This window comes from Fragaria vesca, linkage group LG5 (genome assembly GCF_000184155.1).
Source record: "Fragaria vesca subsp. vesca linkage group LG5, FraVesHawaii_1.0, whole genome shotgun sequence".
Taxonomy (NCBI): Eukaryota; Viridiplantae; Streptophyta; class Magnoliopsida; order Rosales; family Rosaceae; genus Fragaria; species Fragaria vesca.
The window spans coordinates 13,516,643-13,534,160 of record NC_020495.1 but is presented as its reverse complement, the minus strand read 5'-3'; the positions used below and the strand labels follow the sequence as shown (position 1 = coordinate 13,534,160).

The 17,518-nt window shown below is 37.4% G+C and overlaps 4 protein-coding genes and 1 non-coding gene across 5 annotated transcripts; 3 read left to right on the top strand and 2 right to left on the bottom strand.

Annotated features, from left to right (window-relative positions):
- Nucleotides 1-92: 92 nt before the first annotated feature.
- Nucleotides 93-2,819, bottom strand: LOC101307696. Its single transcript, XM_004299723.1, has 2 exons — nt 2,607-2,819; nt 93-557 (listed from the first exon to the last, which is right to left on the bottom strand). Exons 1-2 carry the CDS (start codon nt 2,772-2,774, stop codon nt 510-512), a joined length of 216 nt encoding a protein of 71 aa, XP_004299771.1. The 5' UTR covers nt 2,775-2,819; the 3' UTR covers nt 93-509.
- Nucleotides 2,820-5,105: 2,286 nt separating this feature from the next.
- LOC101307399 (mitochondrial import receptor subunit TOM7-1-like) lies at nt 5,106-5,651 on the top strand. Its single transcript, XM_004299722.1, has one exon. The coding sequence runs from the start codon at nt 5,162-5,164 to the stop codon at nt 5,381-5,383; it is 222 nt and encodes a 73-aa protein (XP_004299770.1). The 5' UTR covers nt 5,106-5,161; the 3' UTR covers nt 5,384-5,651.
- A 2,346-nt stretch (nt 5,652-7,997) lies between these two features.
- On the top strand, nt 7,998-8,087 carry TRNAM-CAU. Its single transcript is given in 2 exon segments — nt 7,998-8,035; nt 8,052-8,087. It is a non-coding gene; the product is annotated as a tRNA-Met (tRNA).
- Nucleotides 8,088-9,227: 1,140 nt separating this feature from the next.
- LOC101307118 (methyl-CpG-binding domain-containing protein 2-like) lies at nt 9,228-11,687 on the top strand. Its single transcript, XM_004299721.1, has 5 exons — nt 9,228-9,250; nt 9,322-9,946; nt 10,043-10,096; nt 10,223-10,386; nt 11,222-11,687. The coding sequence occupies exons 2-5, from the start codon at nt 9,351-9,353 to the stop codon at nt 11,392-11,394; spliced, it is 987 nt and encodes a 328-aa protein (XP_004299769.1). The 5' UTR covers nt 9,228-9,250; nt 9,322-9,350; the 3' UTR covers nt 11,395-11,687.
- Nucleotides 11,688-12,667: 980 nt separating this feature from the next.
- On the bottom strand, nt 12,668-15,655 carry LOC101297156 (arginine decarboxylase-like). Its single transcript, XM_004301351.1, has 4 exons — nt 15,617-15,655; nt 15,472-15,534; nt 13,927-14,487; nt 12,668-13,690 (listed from the first exon to the last, which is right to left on the bottom strand). The coding sequence occupies exons 1-4, from the start codon at nt 15,653-15,655 to the stop codon at nt 12,668-12,670; spliced, it is 1,686 nt and encodes a 561-aa protein (XP_004301399.1).
- Nucleotides 15,656-17,518: the final 1,863 nt, after the last annotated feature.

The following is a 17,518-nucleotide window of genomic DNA, read 5'->3' as shown; positions in this document are numbered from 1 at the left end:
TGGGATACATGAAACGAAATCATGTGCTGTCAAATTGTGTTGTGCATAGGATGTCAAAATCTTCAATTGAACTTGTAATCAGCAAACCACTTAAACACCAGAATACGATTTCATACTGATTCTGCAATACAACTTTATTATAATTCTGGTTTTGATACATCAAATGAAACCATATGCCTGTTATCATATGCCTGTTTGGTTAATAAAACTTGTAACCAAACTTAAACCAGAGGATTATAGTAGGAATCTGTTTGTGCATCTCTGAAATCAGGATTAAGAGAAGAAACTAGGGAAAATCTTAGTAAAAGCAGAAGTTTGCCATTAATTGCACAGTATTCTTAACAGAAAAATACAACCCAAAATAAAACAAAAATTCGCATAACATTATGTTTGATGAGCATTGACATTAACAAAGGAAATACTTTCCCGTACAAGGAGAGGAAAATCTGTGGTCCTGTAGAGATCCTTCTGTGACTAGTCCCACAGTTATTCTGAAGCAGTCTCAGCACTCACAGAAACTTCCTATATGGTCTGCCTGCATCCTCATCTTGCATATGCTGTCACCATAAAAACCAAAAATGTTAGGAAGCAAAATGGTTCACTGATTGAAACAGCCTATATGAGTAATAAGAGCGTTACATAAGGCTAACTAAAATCTATAAAGATGTCCATGTGAACTTAGGGATAAGAAAACAGTTTAGTACCTGACCAAAGATTGATTAAAAAGAGAAAGAAAGAGGTCAAAACATCTATTGTTTATGACTTTATGATAATCATATCCACAGGATGAAACAAAAAAAAATCTTCCTGCTTCAAACTTTTACATGTAGCAAAAGTGGCTTTACATCTATACTTCTTTGTAATATGTAAAACTGGATATATTATTATGTAATATTTTGGCCTCTCTACCTATCTGTGGTATTGTATTAGATGAATACATAGGAACTAGTCATATACTACTTCCCTCTTGTGACTTGTGTGGTTTCAATTGGATATCATTCTTTAGTTGATAAATTCATTAAATTAACCTAAAGACATTTTCTCATTTGTGTTAAATTCATTGTTAAATACTTAAATTTACTTGGCAAGTGCTTTATCTCAGTGTATTTTGCTAGTAAGAAACACTGACTGGTATTTTGGTTTGTGAGATGAGGATTAATTTGTAGGGCATGAGAGAAACGTTTTGTATTTGAGACTAAGTATCGAAGCAAAAGGAGCTTTCAGAGAAATCATATTTACTGTAATGGACTTTACAGATAGATAATACAAAGTGCCTAATCTAAGATCGACAGAAAACTGTGGAAAGGTATTACATAATTTCGCAACTTGTTGCAAATAAAAGGTCATTTTATTGCAAATAAAAGGTCATTTTATTGCAAATAAAAAAAGGTTCAAATGAAATAATGAACAAGAATATGTTTCCCGACATCAATGATTCAATTATTAAACAAAAAGGAAAACTACTTCACAAGCACCCATAAAAGCAACTAAAACAAGTAATTAAGAGAGGCCAAATAATGAAAACAAGAAACACCGCCATGGAATTATCACTATATTGGTTAAAAGCTATCTAAATCGCCCAAGACCCTCAAACCCCTGAATCTGCAGGAAAATTCATTCTCATACAGAAACCTCATTGACTATCTATATTAATCTCTTACAGATGCTTTAGATGAAGATAAATATCATCGCCTCAAGCAGAATGAGCAACTATATAAGAGAATTAAAAACCCAAGGAAACTTGAACACATCCGCTCTTCTATCTGACTGAGTGACCATGGGAACCCCCATCATTCTCTCCGCCAGAGCATCTCCTAAATGAGCTTCAGTGTGGAACTTGAGTATAAAATACGAAGGGTTATGTGGGAATCAAAAATCCCAAATTCGCAAGTACCTGATCCGGCAACTTAAAGTTGGGACTTGCAAAAATCAAAGAAGTTTGGATCTTGGTGTTAGAGGTCATCTCGTCTTCAAGTCTTTAGCTTTAATATCAGCACATTATATAATATATGTCTATGTGTTTATTCATTATTGATAAACCTATATGCTGATTGAAATTACAAACCCGGTACTTTAAGTATCCCATTACCAGACAAATAAACCTTAGAAGTCCAAAACAATTCATCTCGTCACTTTCCCAATCTCATCTTTTGCAATCCCATGACACTCCCAGGTCCCTCATCAACCACACAAAAAAGTTCCACGTTTAACCTCTACTGTAAGATTGGATCAAAACCTAGTTGAATGTGTCTCACCAGTATAAGTTTCGACAGGAGTCTCAAGTAGCAAGAATAAGCATTCCCTTGCAAAAGACTTGTAATGATGAAAACAGTACATTTTCCAGTTTACTTAAATTATATCACAATACAAAATCCGATAGCCTTTAAAGGTAATCCCCAACCCTAAAGCCTTGAGAAATTATCATTTTACTCTTTCCTAAATCAAACCAACCATATACTTGTAAATTCTCAACAAAACAAAGCCAAACAAACCCAAAACTAAAATCGTTTGGATACCCAGGAGAGAGATCTATGAAAACCAAACAAGATCCAAAGATGAAATGCGGGAAATGAATGGAGAAAGAGAGAGAGGGAGAGATTGATTACGAATTCGCGGACGATGCCCTTGTAGACTAGGACGGGGATAGCGATGCCGAAGATACCGATGATGGCGAAATTGCGGCGAGTCCAACGGAAGTTGTGCTCCAGATTTTCTCTGGCGGCGCCCCACTCCTCCACGAACCTGTTCTTGTTTGCCTCCATTCCTCCCCCCATTTTTTCTTTTCTAGCGCTGCTTTCCTGGCCTTCTCTCTGGACTCTCAGTAGAAAAAGCTCGCTCTATCTATTGCGAGAAATAGTACTAGGCTACAATTGAGTCTCGTAATTTTCTTTTTATCTTTTGACTTTTTGTATTTACTATTTACCGATATAGTATTGCTCGTAGTTTAGAGGTCATGAAGTTCGAATGTTTCTACATGTGTCTATTAATTGATACACATTAAAGAGAATAATAAACTACGAGACTCAAATACAAATCGTAAAACCAAGATATTAACGAAGCGAGCTCTATCAGAGCTCTATTTAACTGATGAGTGAACCTAAGTCAAATGGAGCGCAATCTAATTTATGGACACATGAAGCTAAGTTGGATAAGTGAACTTAAATTACTATCTTCGTTGATTTAAAATCGGTTGAGTTGTAAATAGTCTCACCTACTCTACGAACCAAACCGATAGCGTGGTTGAAACAACATCTGCCCATCTGCTAGTGTCAAGATGCCATCACTAAACTTTGTAACCACCATATCATCATTAATATACAAAAGGTAGACCAAAGTCATGAAAGAATTATGTTACACACGAGACATAAAACTCTAGCAATTGAATAATTTGAATGTGAAGAAATCGTAAGTTCAATAACAAGTTTCTTACCACCAAAATGAGATCAAATATAGTCATTCTTGGAGAGATTTATCTCCTAAAAAGCAAAAAAAAAAATATCAAATCACATATACATCATTCAAAAAGATTTGAAACACAAATAAATCCACTTGTGTTGTTAAACAAATAAGGACAGTTTTTAACAATTAAGGACAATCTTTTTTCTGCATGTCATGTGTCATGTTTTAATTTACCAAACTAACCCTACACTAATTAAATATGTTTTTAGAAGAAAGAAGTCTTTCATTTTGAGATTTTTCAGTAAATGGTACAGTAGCAGGTTTTCAATAACTTAGTGTAGTAGCAATTAATTCTAGTAGAAGTAGTAGCAGAGGTTAACATTCCAGTAGAAGTAGTAGCAGGGCTAACATCCTAGTAAAACTTAGTGTAGTAGCAGTTAATTCTAGTAGAAGTAGTAGCAGAGGTTAACATTCCAGTAGAAGTAGTAGCAGAGGTTAACATCCCAGTAGTAGTACCAATTAATTCCAGTAGAAGTAGTAGCAGAGGTTAACATTCCAGTAGAAAGTAGTGGCAGAGGTTAACATCTCAATAGAAGTAGTAGCAGGTTTTCAGTGGCTCAGCTAATGTAATAGCATGTTTTGCTGGAAAGCTACACTTCCAACAGATATAATAGTAGGTTTTAGTGGTTCAGCTAGTGTAGTAGCAGCTTCAGTAAGTGCAGTAGTAGGTTTTTAGCGGCTCAGCTAATGTAGTAGCATGTTTTGCTGGAAATCTACACTTCCAACAGATGTAGTAGCAGGTTTTAGTGGTTCAGCTAGTGTAGTGGCAGCTTGTAAGTGCAGTAGCAGGGTTTCAGCTGGCTTAGCTAACATAGTAGCATGTTTTGCTGGAAAGTTACAATTCCAACAGATGTAGTAACAGGGTTTTAGTGGTTCATCTAGTGTCGTAGTTTCAGTAAGTGCAGTAGCAGGGTTTCAGTGGCTCAGCTAATGTAGTAGCATGTTTTGCTACTACATGGTCGTCCAATCTTCATGCTACTACATTGCATGTGTGGTCGTCCAATCTTCCGGCTACTACACTGTCTGGTCGTCCAATCTTCCTGCTACTACACTGGTCGTCAAATCTTCCTGCTACTAGTCTGCTACTGCTGCTATTGTGTATATATCTCTGCTACTGTTAACCAAAAATACTTCATCCATACTTAATCCTTTCGTCGATGGACTTCTTTGATAGAGAGAGAAAGAAAATGAATGATTCTCATAATTAATCAAGATCTGCATTCATTGAACTATATAGATGCATAATAATTATTATGATTCCCATAATAATTAATCAATTTGTTGACATATATAGATGCATTCGTCTTCTTTTGTTCTGAAAAAAAAAAATTAGAGAAGTAAAATTGCAAGATTTAGAGCATATCTGATAAACTTTAGAATAGAAAATTAAAGGAGTTTTCTTATAGATCTGAGACAAATTGGCTTGGGTTCAACTTTGACTGCAAAGATTTCCATATCAGATCTGCGGATCAGTTTGGGATGTGGCGGAGGACAGAGGCGGTGGGTTGGGTCGTCGTCCTGTTGAGCATCGGGATCGGCCTGATTAGGTCGTCGGCGTCGAGTATATGGACGTCGTTGTCGATCTTTGGCGGTCGCCGTGGCGAGGAGAGAGAGAGAGAGAGAGAGAGAGAGAGAGAGAGAGAGAGAGAGAGAGAGAGAGAGAGAGAGAGAGAGAGAGAGAGAGAGGCTCGCACTGTGATCAATGGCGTCGAGGGTTAGCTTGAAGACCAAGGGCAAGTCCACCGGCAAGGGCTCCAAGGGTTCCGACGAGCGGTCAATTACTCAGGCCGTCAAGGAGTGGACCAACTGGACCATGAAGAAGGCCAAGGTCGTCACTCACTATGGATTCATTCCTCTCATCATCATCATCGGGATGAACTCGGACCCCAAACCCCAACTCTCTCAGCTTCTCAGCCCCGTCTGAGATCCGATCGGGTCGGGTCGGGCGCGATCGGTGGGTTCATGGGTCGGCGCATATCCGTCGAATCTACATGGTGTGTGTTTCAGGGGGTACTTTAGGGAGGAAGCTCATAGTTTTTAGTATGTTTATTTTTGTCGAATATTGGTGTATGCTTTTGGCATGACGAATTGGGTTTATTTTTCAATGGGAATTTTGCTTTTGTAATTTGCGTTTATATAATGGATTGCTGCTTCATGAATAATTTTTCTTGTGGTTCAGTTTTTTGTTGTTTGATGGGCGGTTGCTTTTATGGTTCTATGCTCTACTGTTTTTGATTCTTTGCGATTTTTGTCTAATTATTGATAGTGCTGTGTATTTAATCTTTATTTTTCATAGACAGCATCTTGTTTCTTGAGAAATATAGAGCATGCATTTGAGGGCTGAAACCTGTGACATTATAGACATTGTTCACAGTTTGAAAGAAAAGTAAACTGGACATTGTTTTTTTTATCATAAAAGTAGTGTAGTGATGATGGCAGTTGCATTGATTTTGATGTTCTAGTAGCTCAAAATATCACAAGTCTTGGACACTTATTCTTGGTATATTGCAATTACAAATACATTAACGTACCCCACTATCATGAGGAAAGATTTTTCAAGTTCTGCCAGTAAACGTAATGTAAATCTTTTGGGTTTTTTTTTTTGGTGGGATCCTTCCCAGGTGATGAAGTTTGGGTTGCATATAGATAGAAGTTGAAAGCAATATTTGGCAACCAGTACCTTAAGCAGCCTATTGGTTTTTCTTGTTAGCTTGGCAATCATTTTTGCCCAGTTTTAAGGCTGAATCAGTTGTGTCCTTATTTCAAGTCAAACAAATTGCTTTGTATATAGATTCTGTGATTGATTTTCTTTTTCTCCAAAATATTGTCAGACTCATGCTGGCTTTATATTATGTGTAATGTCAGTCTTGTAAGAAGGCTTGCCTGTGAACTTGATCTGTGTACCAAATAGATCGCTGAGATGTTTGGAATTCAAGTAGTTCATGGTTTTGACTCCTCATGCTTGCTGTTTGCCAAGAATGACAGCGTCTAGCAGCTAAATTTGTAGTAATGATTTGTCACTAGCTGCTTGTTTAGGAGGCCTAAGTTAGTCATTATATTGTCTTCTGTCTGCATGATCCTTATCCTGGCTTTCTTCAGTGTACGTTCCAATAGCTGATTTGTTTTCTGTTCTTTGGAAACTCGGTACTTATAGCATTTTAATTACCTTGCAATCTGAGGTATCTTTATTCTTTTGTTGCTGTACTTCTACAAACAGCAGCACCCCAGGTGTGCAAGAGTTATCAATGTTCTTAAGGACTCTAGGATAGTTGAGGAAATAATTGGAGGATTGCTAGTTCGTCTCTTTTTGAGGTTTCTCTCAGATGGTTGGAAACTCCTCACAAGAAGTTCAAGATTTCTTTTGTTCTGTATAGAAAGATTCCATTTACTTTTATTTACATCACTAGGCATTGGGCAATTGGAATGGAATTATATTACAAAGGCTAGATTTATTATGTAGTTGTTTTTGAGGTTTGATTTTCTCTAGCTTATGAGTCTTATGTCCGGGCAAGTTTGTCCTGGTGATAGTCATAGAGACATCTGTTTGTGATGTGTTATTTGTATAAGTTTAGTTTGTCACTTTTACAGTAATACCTTAAATTTTCTTGCTGATCAAAGAGATTTGTCAACATCAATACCCAGCTATGGATCTCTTGGTGAAATTTAAGTGACAAAGTGACAAATTTCTCAGTTGTGACTTTGTTGTCTCAAGGTTTAACAGTTTTTGAGGGTGAAAAAAGCTTTGGATCAGTTTTGCTGGTTATGTTGATGACTTGATGTTCTGTAATGACTGTTTTGGATCATCTGCATCTGGATTTGGGAGGAACAAATTTAACCTTGAGGTGGAATCGAGTTTGTGATCTTGGGGGAGGGAGTATGCTTCTTGGCAAATCTGATGATGATTCGTTCTAATCAATCTGAGAATAGCCGGTTAGCCATTCGCTTATAGTGCAATGCAGCAGTTTGTTCATACAGTTGTGTGGTTGTTCTTTCCTTATCCTTTGGTGTTTTGCTGGGTGCTGGCGAATCAGTTTGTTCATTCACTTTGACGGGCACGAGTGCACCATAGTAAATAGTAATGTCATGTCCATTTCTTTTATAGGTTGATGTCCTGTCCGTTTCTTTTATTTTCTTCGGAATAAAGACTTCTCAGTTCTCAGTTCTTATGAAAGAAGGTCCAGCACCTATTACAGTATTTGTATTACCTTCTCCGCCACCTGAACAAGTTGAACACTGAAACTGGTGAAATATAGTTTTTTTAGTAATTTACCGTTATATAAATTCGAAAATATAGTTTCTTACTGTCATATATTTATATGAAAAAAAGAAGTTAACAAATGTCGATCTGGATAACTGGATTGAGGTTGGAGTCTTGGAGATGTGTGTTGTATTCTGGGCCACTAGGATTGGCCACCTAATATTGTTCTGGAAATCTTAAGCCGAAAGCAACCTTTCTGTTCCCAGTTGCCATTATTTTATGGAGAATATGTCTGATCGACAATAAGATCATATAGAGAAAAGGGGTACTTTTCAGCATCGGGGTGGTGGCGCAGTTGGCTAGCGCGTAGGTCTCATAGCTTAAACAGTGAGTTATCCTGAGGTCGAGAGTTCGAGCCTCTCTCACCCCATTAATTTTTTATTTCAATTATTTCAATTTAGAGAGCTGTATTAAGAACTTAGGAGCAAAGTTAATTATTTTCAATCTGAAAAGGGAATAAAATTTTCGTCTGAATCACTTGTTCTTCAAAAGGGAATAACACCAATAGATGACTCATTCCAAAAGTGATAGATCTTTAGTTTCTAGCTCATCAGAATTGATTTTCATTTTGAATCCCATTTTAAAATTTTGTTTAAGGTTTTTCTTTTTAATTAAAAAGTAGCTCAATGTAAGCTGAGAAACATAAGTAGAAAAAAAGATTACAACAAAAAAAATTATTTATTTTGCAATATCTTATCAATGTTTATTCGATAAGCATTTTCATACACTAATCACTTGATGTGGTAAAGTTGGTTGACCTGCTTAATATGAAATCTCCTATGTAAAGAGTTCGAGTCTCAATTCCACAAATTTGTGACCAGTAGGTTTAAGGAGCTACATGTTTTTACGCTTGGGACGAGATAGTTTGGCTTTGTTGGAAACTTGCGATTGTTGTGTGGATTTTGGTTCGAATACTAATTGAGTGGGTGTGTTACTAAGTATTAACCTAACTAAGGTGGCTTGTTATCTTACTTCCAATTTAAAAAAAAAAAAAAAAAAAAAAAAAAAAACAAAACGACGTCATCACACTTTTTAATTTGTCAGTAGATTGACCAAATTTTAAGAAAAAAACAGTGGTGGATCCACAATGTAATACTCGTAATTTATTTTTGATTAAAACACATCTATCTATATTGCAACATATCTCCATATTGATTATTCCATACAAGAGAGTATAAATGAGCTGAATGCAGCTGTGTTTGTGAAACTTGCTATTTAAGTCCAAACCAAATCCAATCCAAAATACTTCTCCTTTGGCAATTGGATTAATTTAACTAATTAAACTAGAAAATCCAATTAATTGAAACATAAATAAACACCTCCCTATATTCCCAAATTTAACCCAAAGACACAAAAACATTTCCATTTTTCTCCACTGTGGCCAACATTTCTGAACCAGCAACCCCTAATCTTCCTCCTCCTCCTCTTCTTCTTTCCCAAACCAGCTAAAACCTTCCCCCAACTCCTGTGCACTCCCGACCCTCCGATCTTCCCCCGTTCCATCGCCGCCGCAGATCTCTGACCCATCCTCAGGTAAAACCAAATCACCGCCCCCCAGATCCACAGAAATCCCCCATTTCTGTGACGCTTTCGTTTCCGTACAGGTAAGAGGTGCTCGGGGATCTGTTACCCTATGGACCCCACCGGCCTGAATCCTTGTAAGATTACTCTCAAGCTCGGAAGAGACCGAGAGCAGGAAAAGCCGCCGGCGAAAACGAATGAGAACATAGCCGGCGTATCTCCTTCGTCTTCCTCCGTCTCGTCGCCGCCGTCTTCTCCTTCCTCCTCCGACGAGATTCTCCAGTCTCATCTTAAGTCGCAGGAGCTCGTGGTTTACGACCCCGCCGTCGCCGCCGCCGGTGGTAATGTGAATCGTGTCCGGAATCTGAATCCGAATCCGATAAATTCCATTTCTCCGGTTGGTCAAGGTCCTAGGGTTTTGCCGTCGGTCGGGGCCTTCACTGTGCAGTGCGCTAATTGCTTCAAGTGGAGGCTGATTCCGACGAAGGAGCAGTACGAGCAAATCCGGGAGCACATTCTGGAGGAGCCGTTTTTCTGTGAGACTGCCAAGGAGTGGAGGCCGTCGATTTCGTGTGATGATCCAGCTGACATTAATCAAGACGGGAGCCGGCTCTGGGCCATTGATAGGCCCAACATTGCTCAGCCGCCGCCTGGATGGCAACGGCTGCTGAGGATTCGAGGTGAAGGAAGCACCAAGTTTGCTGACGTGTATGTGACTATTTCGAGTGGCATTAGCATTACTAACATACTACTGATTTCGAGTGGATTCTAATGTGCCTGTGTTGATCCGTTGTGTTTTTTCAGTTACTATCAAGCGCCGTCGGGCAAGAGACTTCGGTCCATGGTGGAGATTCAAAAGTATGGTTCTAGTGGTTGCTTTGTTTATTCTGATTGGTTGATGCTTGGAAGTAACTGTAATGTGGATCATATAGATATGTTTGGCCTCTTTTAAGTAATGATTAAGCTGCTTTTGGTTTTATTCAGGTATTTGATTGAACATCCGGAGTATATGGTGGATGGGCTATCTATGGCACAATTTTCATTTCAGATTCCAAGGCCGCTGCAGGAGAATTATGTGAGGAAACGCCCTGCTGCTCCTCGTTTGACAGCTGCTGACCATGCCAGTAGAACTCTTGAACCGACTGAAGGTGAGTATTTATTAGCACTGTATATACTCTGTATCAATTGTCTTTCTGAATTGTTGACTCTGTATCCGTCAGATCAAATGCTGTGTCAGTATGTATTTGTCAATGTGCTTTCAATACACTCGACTGTTTCTCCAACACATGCTTTCTAAGGTTTACGACTATGCTTTGAGTGAGGTGTGTCTGCCGCAGAATATCCTATATTAACAAGTTTAGAAGTTGATGTTTTGCTCCTTTCCTAAAGGAGGAATGGCATGTTTCATCTTATTTGTTTGAAACAGGGAAAAAGAGGATTGTAGTTTGGTTTTTAAATTTTACCTAGTAACAGTAGAACAAGTTTCTGAAATTTTTTCACTCCATACGTATATTTATGGAGTGGAAGTTTTTGGAAGTTTATATCCAGTCAGTGTTTGCACTTTGGAAATTTGCAGTCATCTGGGAATTCCTGAAAGTTTGATATATTAATTGAGTACTGACCTGGCTATCAATCAGTTTTCGTTTTTCTTCTTTGCTGGATATATTGGTTTCCTTTGTTACTGAACTTGACTTATCAAAAAGATTTTATGGTTCGACCCTGGAAACCCTGAATGGAATCTCCTCTTTTGCTTTTTATAGTATTTGATGTTTGCGTTTTGGACATGATAAGAGTTGATACGAGTCATATGACTATGAAATATAAAATGTAGGATGAACAGTTAGTAATTAGACATCATGGTTACTTCATTTATTCTTTTTTCATTTCGGAGGGAAACATAGACTTGATGCATCAGTAATTTTATCCTTGCTTGACGTAAAAGGCGAATCAACACAAATCTAACTCTGTTTTAATCTTTTGTAGCTAATCCGATAGCATGGGCTGGTCCAGATGATACAGAGTTGCAACTTGGTTCTCCATACTTGGAGGCTCATGTGTTTGACCCTGTTGGTCGACCTACAAAGAAGCGAGCCAAAACAAGAACTCCATCAAGGGTCTACAATAGTAATTTAAATATCAGCACAGAGTCGAGCTAGAAGAGCATGTGTCATTCTTGAAACTAGTTACTCTATCTTGCACTCTCTGGGGACCTTTTCACGTTGTATCTGTCTTGTTTTTCTTGGCTTGTGTTGGCTTACACTTTAATGTTATATATAGTATATCTGGCAAAGCAGAGGAAGGGTTTTGAACTTTGTGAGTAGAGGAAAGAACGTTTTGGGGTCTAGGGAATGTTGACATGCTGTAAGCTTAATGCTCGTCTTTTGTATAAAAAGAAAACATCAAAAGAAATTGATTGCAGATCATATGAAGATGCGTACAGGTTCGAATTATGCTTGTGCAGTAGAGCAAGAGTTTTTTCTTTGTTGATTATGAATTATATGTTCGTGAATATTGTCTTCAGTAACATGGTACATTATCCAAATCCGGGACAATGTTTTATTTTTGTAGTACTGAACTACAAATATGGAGCAGTTAGAATTTAATCTTGTTCCTGGTGAACAATGTTAATCTGTTCATCCCCTGAAATAACTGAGAACACAATGTTAAGTTCTGTTTTTTGGTCATAAAATTGGAAGACAACTACTTATGAGCCAGGCTAAATCTGTTGGCATGTGCTGATTTGTGAACTTTAATCGTATAATTAATGTGCAGAGATAGAATGAGCTCATATTATCCTACCAATAGATAGAGTCAGTTTACTTCAGAATCAAATTATCAATTAACGGCTTTCATCTTTCAATCAAAGAAGCTTTTGAATCGAAGTACAAAATAGAACTTCCACTAAATAGAACCTCTATATACCAAAAGTTATACACCAAAAAATTATCCTCAACCCTTGCAGGAAATAAGAAACAAACGAAATCATAAATTTGCCCTAATAGAAAAGTTTCACCCGTCAAATACCATTTGGTCTAGTGTCATGTCATACGTTTCTCTTTGTAAATGAGAGGACGTTAGTTGGACTTACAACAAACTGGTTGCCGCACATGAGATAAATTGTTTATTTGATCAATTAAAAATAAATACAAACATAAAATACTTGGCTGAAAAGAACCAAGGAGATGATGACCAAACTCAAAACTTGAACCATTCAATAAAATCTGAATTGTGTATTTTTATGACATCAATTATCTGAAGGCTAATGTTGGTTTAACAATTTCCTCTATTTCTTTTATGAAAATTAACATTTTCCTCTTCAATAAATTGATTGTGGTTCATAAGCCTGTAAATTTGTACTCTATATCATTAGTAACTGCTGCTCATTTGAAGCAGAAAAAATTGACACTTACACTTTCTCTGTTGCAAGCATTACTTATTACAGATAACTATGGATGAAAGTAGGGAATCAGAAGCACCAGTGATGACAGCGCCCTTGCTTCTAACATGTAGCAGATAATCCAAAGCTTTCTTTGTTATAATCTCTCCAGGAATCAACACTGGAATCCCAGGTGGATATGGACATATAAGCTCCCCACAAACCTCGCCCAAGCTGTTTTCGATACTCGCTCTCTTTTTACCACTAAAAAATGCATCTCTAGGAATCAAGCTAGTTTTAATATCTGCAAACGGTGCAAGATTATTACCGTCCACCTTCATTTTAGCAGCACAAGATGATGGAGAAGCGGCTGCTATATGCTGTATGCCTGATACAAGCTTCTGAACATGCTCTCTACAAGTTCCAAGGGTAATTACAAAAGTAATGGATTGGGTCTCAACTAGTTCACAAATGATATCATGATCCTTGTACAAAATTTCATCAGCTTCAAAACCAGACAAGCCAAGCTGTCGAAATCCTATAGTAAGCCGCAAAGGATCAATTGCAGGAAACTTTGGGAAGCTTGTAACATCAAGCACTGAAATACCAGTAGTCTTTCTCAACATATTCCTAGCTTCAATAGCCAGTTGCAATGCTTTATCAAAAATGGTTTCAGGATCTTCACTAATTTGAGCTCTAGCTGCATCTAATGATGCCAATAGAAGATAACTAGGACTACTGCTTTGAAGTGTTTGAAGGCATCTAGAAATCTTTCCTCTATCTACAAGTGTACCAGACAAGTGCAACATTGATGATTGTGTGAGCGAGCAAAGAACCTTGTGAGTGGATTGGACAGCTATATCAGCACCTTGCTGGATGGCTGAACTCGGCATATGGGGATGAAATCCCAAATGCGCTCCATGGGCCTCATCAACAATCACAGGGATCCCATGAGAATGGCACAATTGGGTTATCTCGCTCAAGTTGCTGCATATACCATGATATGTTGGAGAAGTGATGAAAACAGCAGCTGCCTTTTGCCCTTCTTTCTCCACTTCCTTGATAGCCGTCTCCACCTATTACAGCCAATTTTACGTCATGAAAATATATAACAGCAAATTGGTGGTGACAATGTAAAATAAAGCTTAAAATAGTTCTTCCTAAAAAATTAGGCTGTGTTTTACCAACTACTGTGATTCTATTGAGCATAGCATACCTAATCTTTACATCTGATAAACCAGTTCGAAAGGTAATAGAGTAGTCATTTGAAACTTGAAAGTAATAACCATAACTTTTGTTATAGCAGACATGCCTGTGATGGAGTGACCCCAACAGCAATGTTCCAGTCAGAGTTATAATCAGGGATAATGTACTTGGGTACCGCACCAGACAATATTAAAGCCGATACAGCTGATATATGGGAATTCCGAGGGAGAACTAAAATATCTCCAGGGGAACAAGTAGCCATAATGGCTGCTTGAATTCCACATGTCGTACCTCCTACAAGGAACCATGTCTCCAATGAGCCAAAGAGTTTGGCTGCCTGTTGTTGTGCATCTAAAATTGGCCCTTCCGGAGAAAAGAGGTTGTCAAGTTCTGGAAGCTCAGGTAAGTCATGAAGAAAAGGTTTGGAACCAATAAGTTCAGTTATAGAATTTGGTGCAGCTCGACCTCTGTTGTGCCCAGGAAAGTGAAAGGTGGCGGCATTTTGTTCAGCTGAAGCCTTCAAGGCAGTGACAAGTGGAGTAGAGTTCTGTTGCTTGGAAGTCGTCAGAGAGCTAGAAACTAAACTCTTATCCTTGGTGGCAGACCTGGCCGTCACTGTCCAACTTGTTTCATCTTCCTTCTCTCTAGGCTCTAAATTTATACTTTCCTGCAGAGAACTTCAAGTTAGCTGATGCAAACTTTAGAAGTTTAGAAATTTTAACTCACAAAAAGAAATAAGCAATGCAGCAACTTCAAAACGACTGATAAATAATTGCATACACTTTTCGATTTAAATTCACACAATTTGTCCGAAACAACATATGTTTTCAAAGATGAGGATACTTTGTTCCCCAATTAAGAGGGGCAAACACAGAAAATGGCATATGGTAGAACAGAATGCAGCAGTGGAGCCCAACTGTTACATAGAAACCAAGTATGAACTATGAAGCAACAGTGAATTGAGGTCTCGGGCTTAAAATTGAAGTTACAGCGGTGGCATGCTAGTTATTATCTCCAACATTACAACTCATAACTCATAATCTACTCCAATTTCGTTTTCATTCAAACAAGTGTCCAGTATGTCATTGGAAAGAAGTCAAGAACTAGTCCGATCTGAAGTATGTCAATGGAAAAAATAAAACAAGCATCCCGCTCCGAGACCCTAAAGCTAAAATGGGCGTCTAATAGATTCTCAAGAGGCAAACAGGAATACATCTAGCTTATCTAGAAGTCCAAAGGCCTAAACCTTTCATTCAATGTTGAGTTTTATCAACTAATGCCGTCAATTATTCAGGATATAAAATCTCCAACTTCAAAACTAGTGTTTCTTGCTTTCTCCAATTATCTCTAGTTTCCTCAATGCTCTTTTATAAATCATTCCCCAATGTCAAGATAAATAAAGAACGAAGAGTCCAGTCTCACTTACTATACTAAATGAAATTCACGTATAACCAAATGGACGATTTTCATACACAACTATAAAGATGGAAAGCCAGAAACCCAGGACAGCAAAACTAATGACAGCAGATGGTACAGAAAGTTCACAATTTCAAACCGGGTCCTTTGCGTTTCAGAATAATTCACCAAGGAAACCAGGAAGTAGGTTGACAAAGTAGAAATGAGAAGCATGGGCATTGAAACCAATAAAAACCTGAGATAGAGAAGCGCGTGGTCTTCCGAAAGTCCAGTTATTCCTAAAACCCAAATGCAAAGTCTGCTAAAATAAAGCAGAGGATAAGTAACACAGACCCAAAAGTGGAGGGAAGGAGAGAAAAAGAGAGCCGGAAAAAACTTACAAGGTCTGAGGAAGCTGAGAACACAGAAACACTGAGCATGTTCTGTTCTCTTATGTTTTGCAGGATTAAAATCCTTCGGCTGATTGACCAAAAAAAAAATAATCCTTCGGCTGAGCGAGTGGATGTAATTTCAACTTAGGGTTTTTTTTTCTTGGTCGGCTAACAATAGCACGGACTATTTTCAGTCTCTACCCGCAAAGGCATAGTGAGGCAGCGAGCGACATGCGACCGAGTTGACCGATCAAAGGTTCTGGCTTGTCTTTTTTTTTTTTTTTTTTTCCTCTCTCATTTTGATAAAAGTTATAAATGGTCTTTATGGTTTAGGGTCATGATTATGTTAGACATTATGGTTTAAAAATGATTAATTTTGGTCCTTTTGTTTTATATATTAACTAATCATAGTCCAATAATAACATTTTGTCTAACACCGTTAATGAGGTACGTATATGCACGTCACATGTTGAGACAATTTATCTAGAAAATAATGAATGAAAATAACCATAAATTCTAACACCCACAATCAGAATAAAGTTAATCGGCGACATGATTTATCCCAGATATTTGCATTGGAACTCAACCCTTCGTGCGATTAAGATGGAAAATTTAAAACCATTCTTCATCTATCAAAGTGCAAAAATGGCATTAGATTTAAAATTTTATATGGTGTGGTTTGATTCTAGTGTTTGATATTCTTCTTCTCCATTTCATACAAAACTTTGGCAATTTGCAAAAGGGTCGAAACTATTATGGGGAAGTGAAAGGAAGTGAGAATTAGGAAGATTAATTTGATCAACAAGACAAAGAAACAAGGATAAGATGAAGAAAGAAATTCTTTTAATATGCCATGTCAATTATGGCTAGGTTCTGGGAGTTATTCCTTATTTTTAGTAATTTGTTTTTTCATTTGTCTTATAATTCTATTTAACTTTTATTTTTTATATTTGATAAGGCATTATAAGACATAATTATCTCATCATATGATGTCAGCGTGAGAACCTTACTAACGATGTTAGACAAAATGTTATTATTAGATTATGATTAGTCGATATATAAAACACGAGGACCAAAATTAATCATTTTTAAACCACGATGGCAAACATAACCATGACCTCAAACTACGAGGATTATTTATATTTTTTTGAATAAGCTTGAGATTACTTCTTAAATTGGGTAAAACACTAAAACTCATTCAAATGTAAATGTAAAAGTAAAAGTAAAATGAGAATCAGAATAATATACTCATTTCATTGATACTCCCATTTATATAGAGGTGAGATTACAAAGGTAATTAAAACATACATAATGACAATAATAACTGATTGAGAAATTACACATGTTGATTACATAATTAACTCTCGTTAGTTACTTTGATGAAGACACTTATAAAACATTTTCCTTCAACACTTCCCCTTGTGCCAAGTCAAAGTCAAAACAGTGCATGGGGTGTTGCCTCATTAAAAACTTTGCCAAGTAACAAAACTCAGTGGGACAAAATAAATCTTGGTCGAACGAAAAAGAGCATAACGCACCTATGTGTGTCAGACTTCCCTTGAATTCTACACTCTCTTGATCCTTACATCAATTAAGGGAGCTAGGAACGTCTTTGCATTCCTATGTTTCTCTCATTTCTTTCAGATATAGCCTTAGGCTGTGATTTGAGAAACAAGTATGTCCTATTCTCCTCAGACCTTACTTGATTCACTTGAAACTTGAGGATAGTCTGATGTTTCTCACAAGATATCATTGTGTTCCCAATGATGATCACATAACCAGTTTAGGAGCGACCTAATGATTATAGATATCTGACATTAGTCAAGACCAACCAAAACATTGTTTGGGGCATTGGTGTAGGAGATTGCAGTTACATCTGCATTCCCTTTCGTCTTTATGTATGGATAGGAT

What these genes read in the sequence shown, in the direction of transcription:
- LOC101307118 (XM_004299721.1), top strand. Translation starts at nt 9,351, where the DNA reads ATGGACCCCACCGGCCTGAATCCTTGTAAGATTACTCTCAAGCTCGGA. An exon ending in AGCACCAAGTTTGCTGACGT is followed by an intron (nt 9,947 to 10,042) that starts GTATGTGACTAT and finishes GTGTTTTTTCAG; the next exon opens with TTACTATCAAGCGCCGTCGG. An exon ending in TCCATGGTGGAGATTCAAAA is followed by an intron (nt 10,097 to 10,222) that starts GTATGGTTCTAG and finishes GGTTTTATTCAG; the next exon opens with GTATTTGATTGAACATCCGG.
- LOC101297156 (XM_004301351.1), bottom strand. Translation starts at nt 15,655, where the DNA reads ATGCTCAGTGTTTCTGTGTTCTCAGCTTCCTCAGACCTT. An exon ending in TCTCAGCTTCCTCAGACCTT is followed by an intron (nt 15,535 to 15,616) that starts GTAAGTTTTTTC and finishes TTATTTTAGCAG; the next exon opens with ACTTTGCATTTGGGTTTTAG. An exon ending in TTGGGGTCACTCCATCACAG is followed by an intron (nt 13,691 to 13,926) that starts GCATGTCTGCTA and finishes TGGCTGTAATAG; the next exon opens with GTGGAGACGGCTATCAAGGA.
- LOC101307399 (XM_004299722.1), top strand. Translation starts at nt 5,162, where the DNA reads ATGGCGTCGAGGGTTAGCTTGAAGACCAAGGGCAAGTCCACCGGCAAG.
- LOC101307696 (XM_004299723.1), bottom strand. Translation starts at nt 2,774, where the DNA reads ATGGGGGGAGGAATGGAGGCAAACAAGAACAGGTTCGTGGAGGAGTGG. An exon ending in AGGGCATCGTCCGCGAATTC is followed by an intron (nt 558 to 2,606) that starts GTAATCAATCTC and finishes TTATGGTGACAG; the next exon opens with CATATGCAAGATGAGGATGC.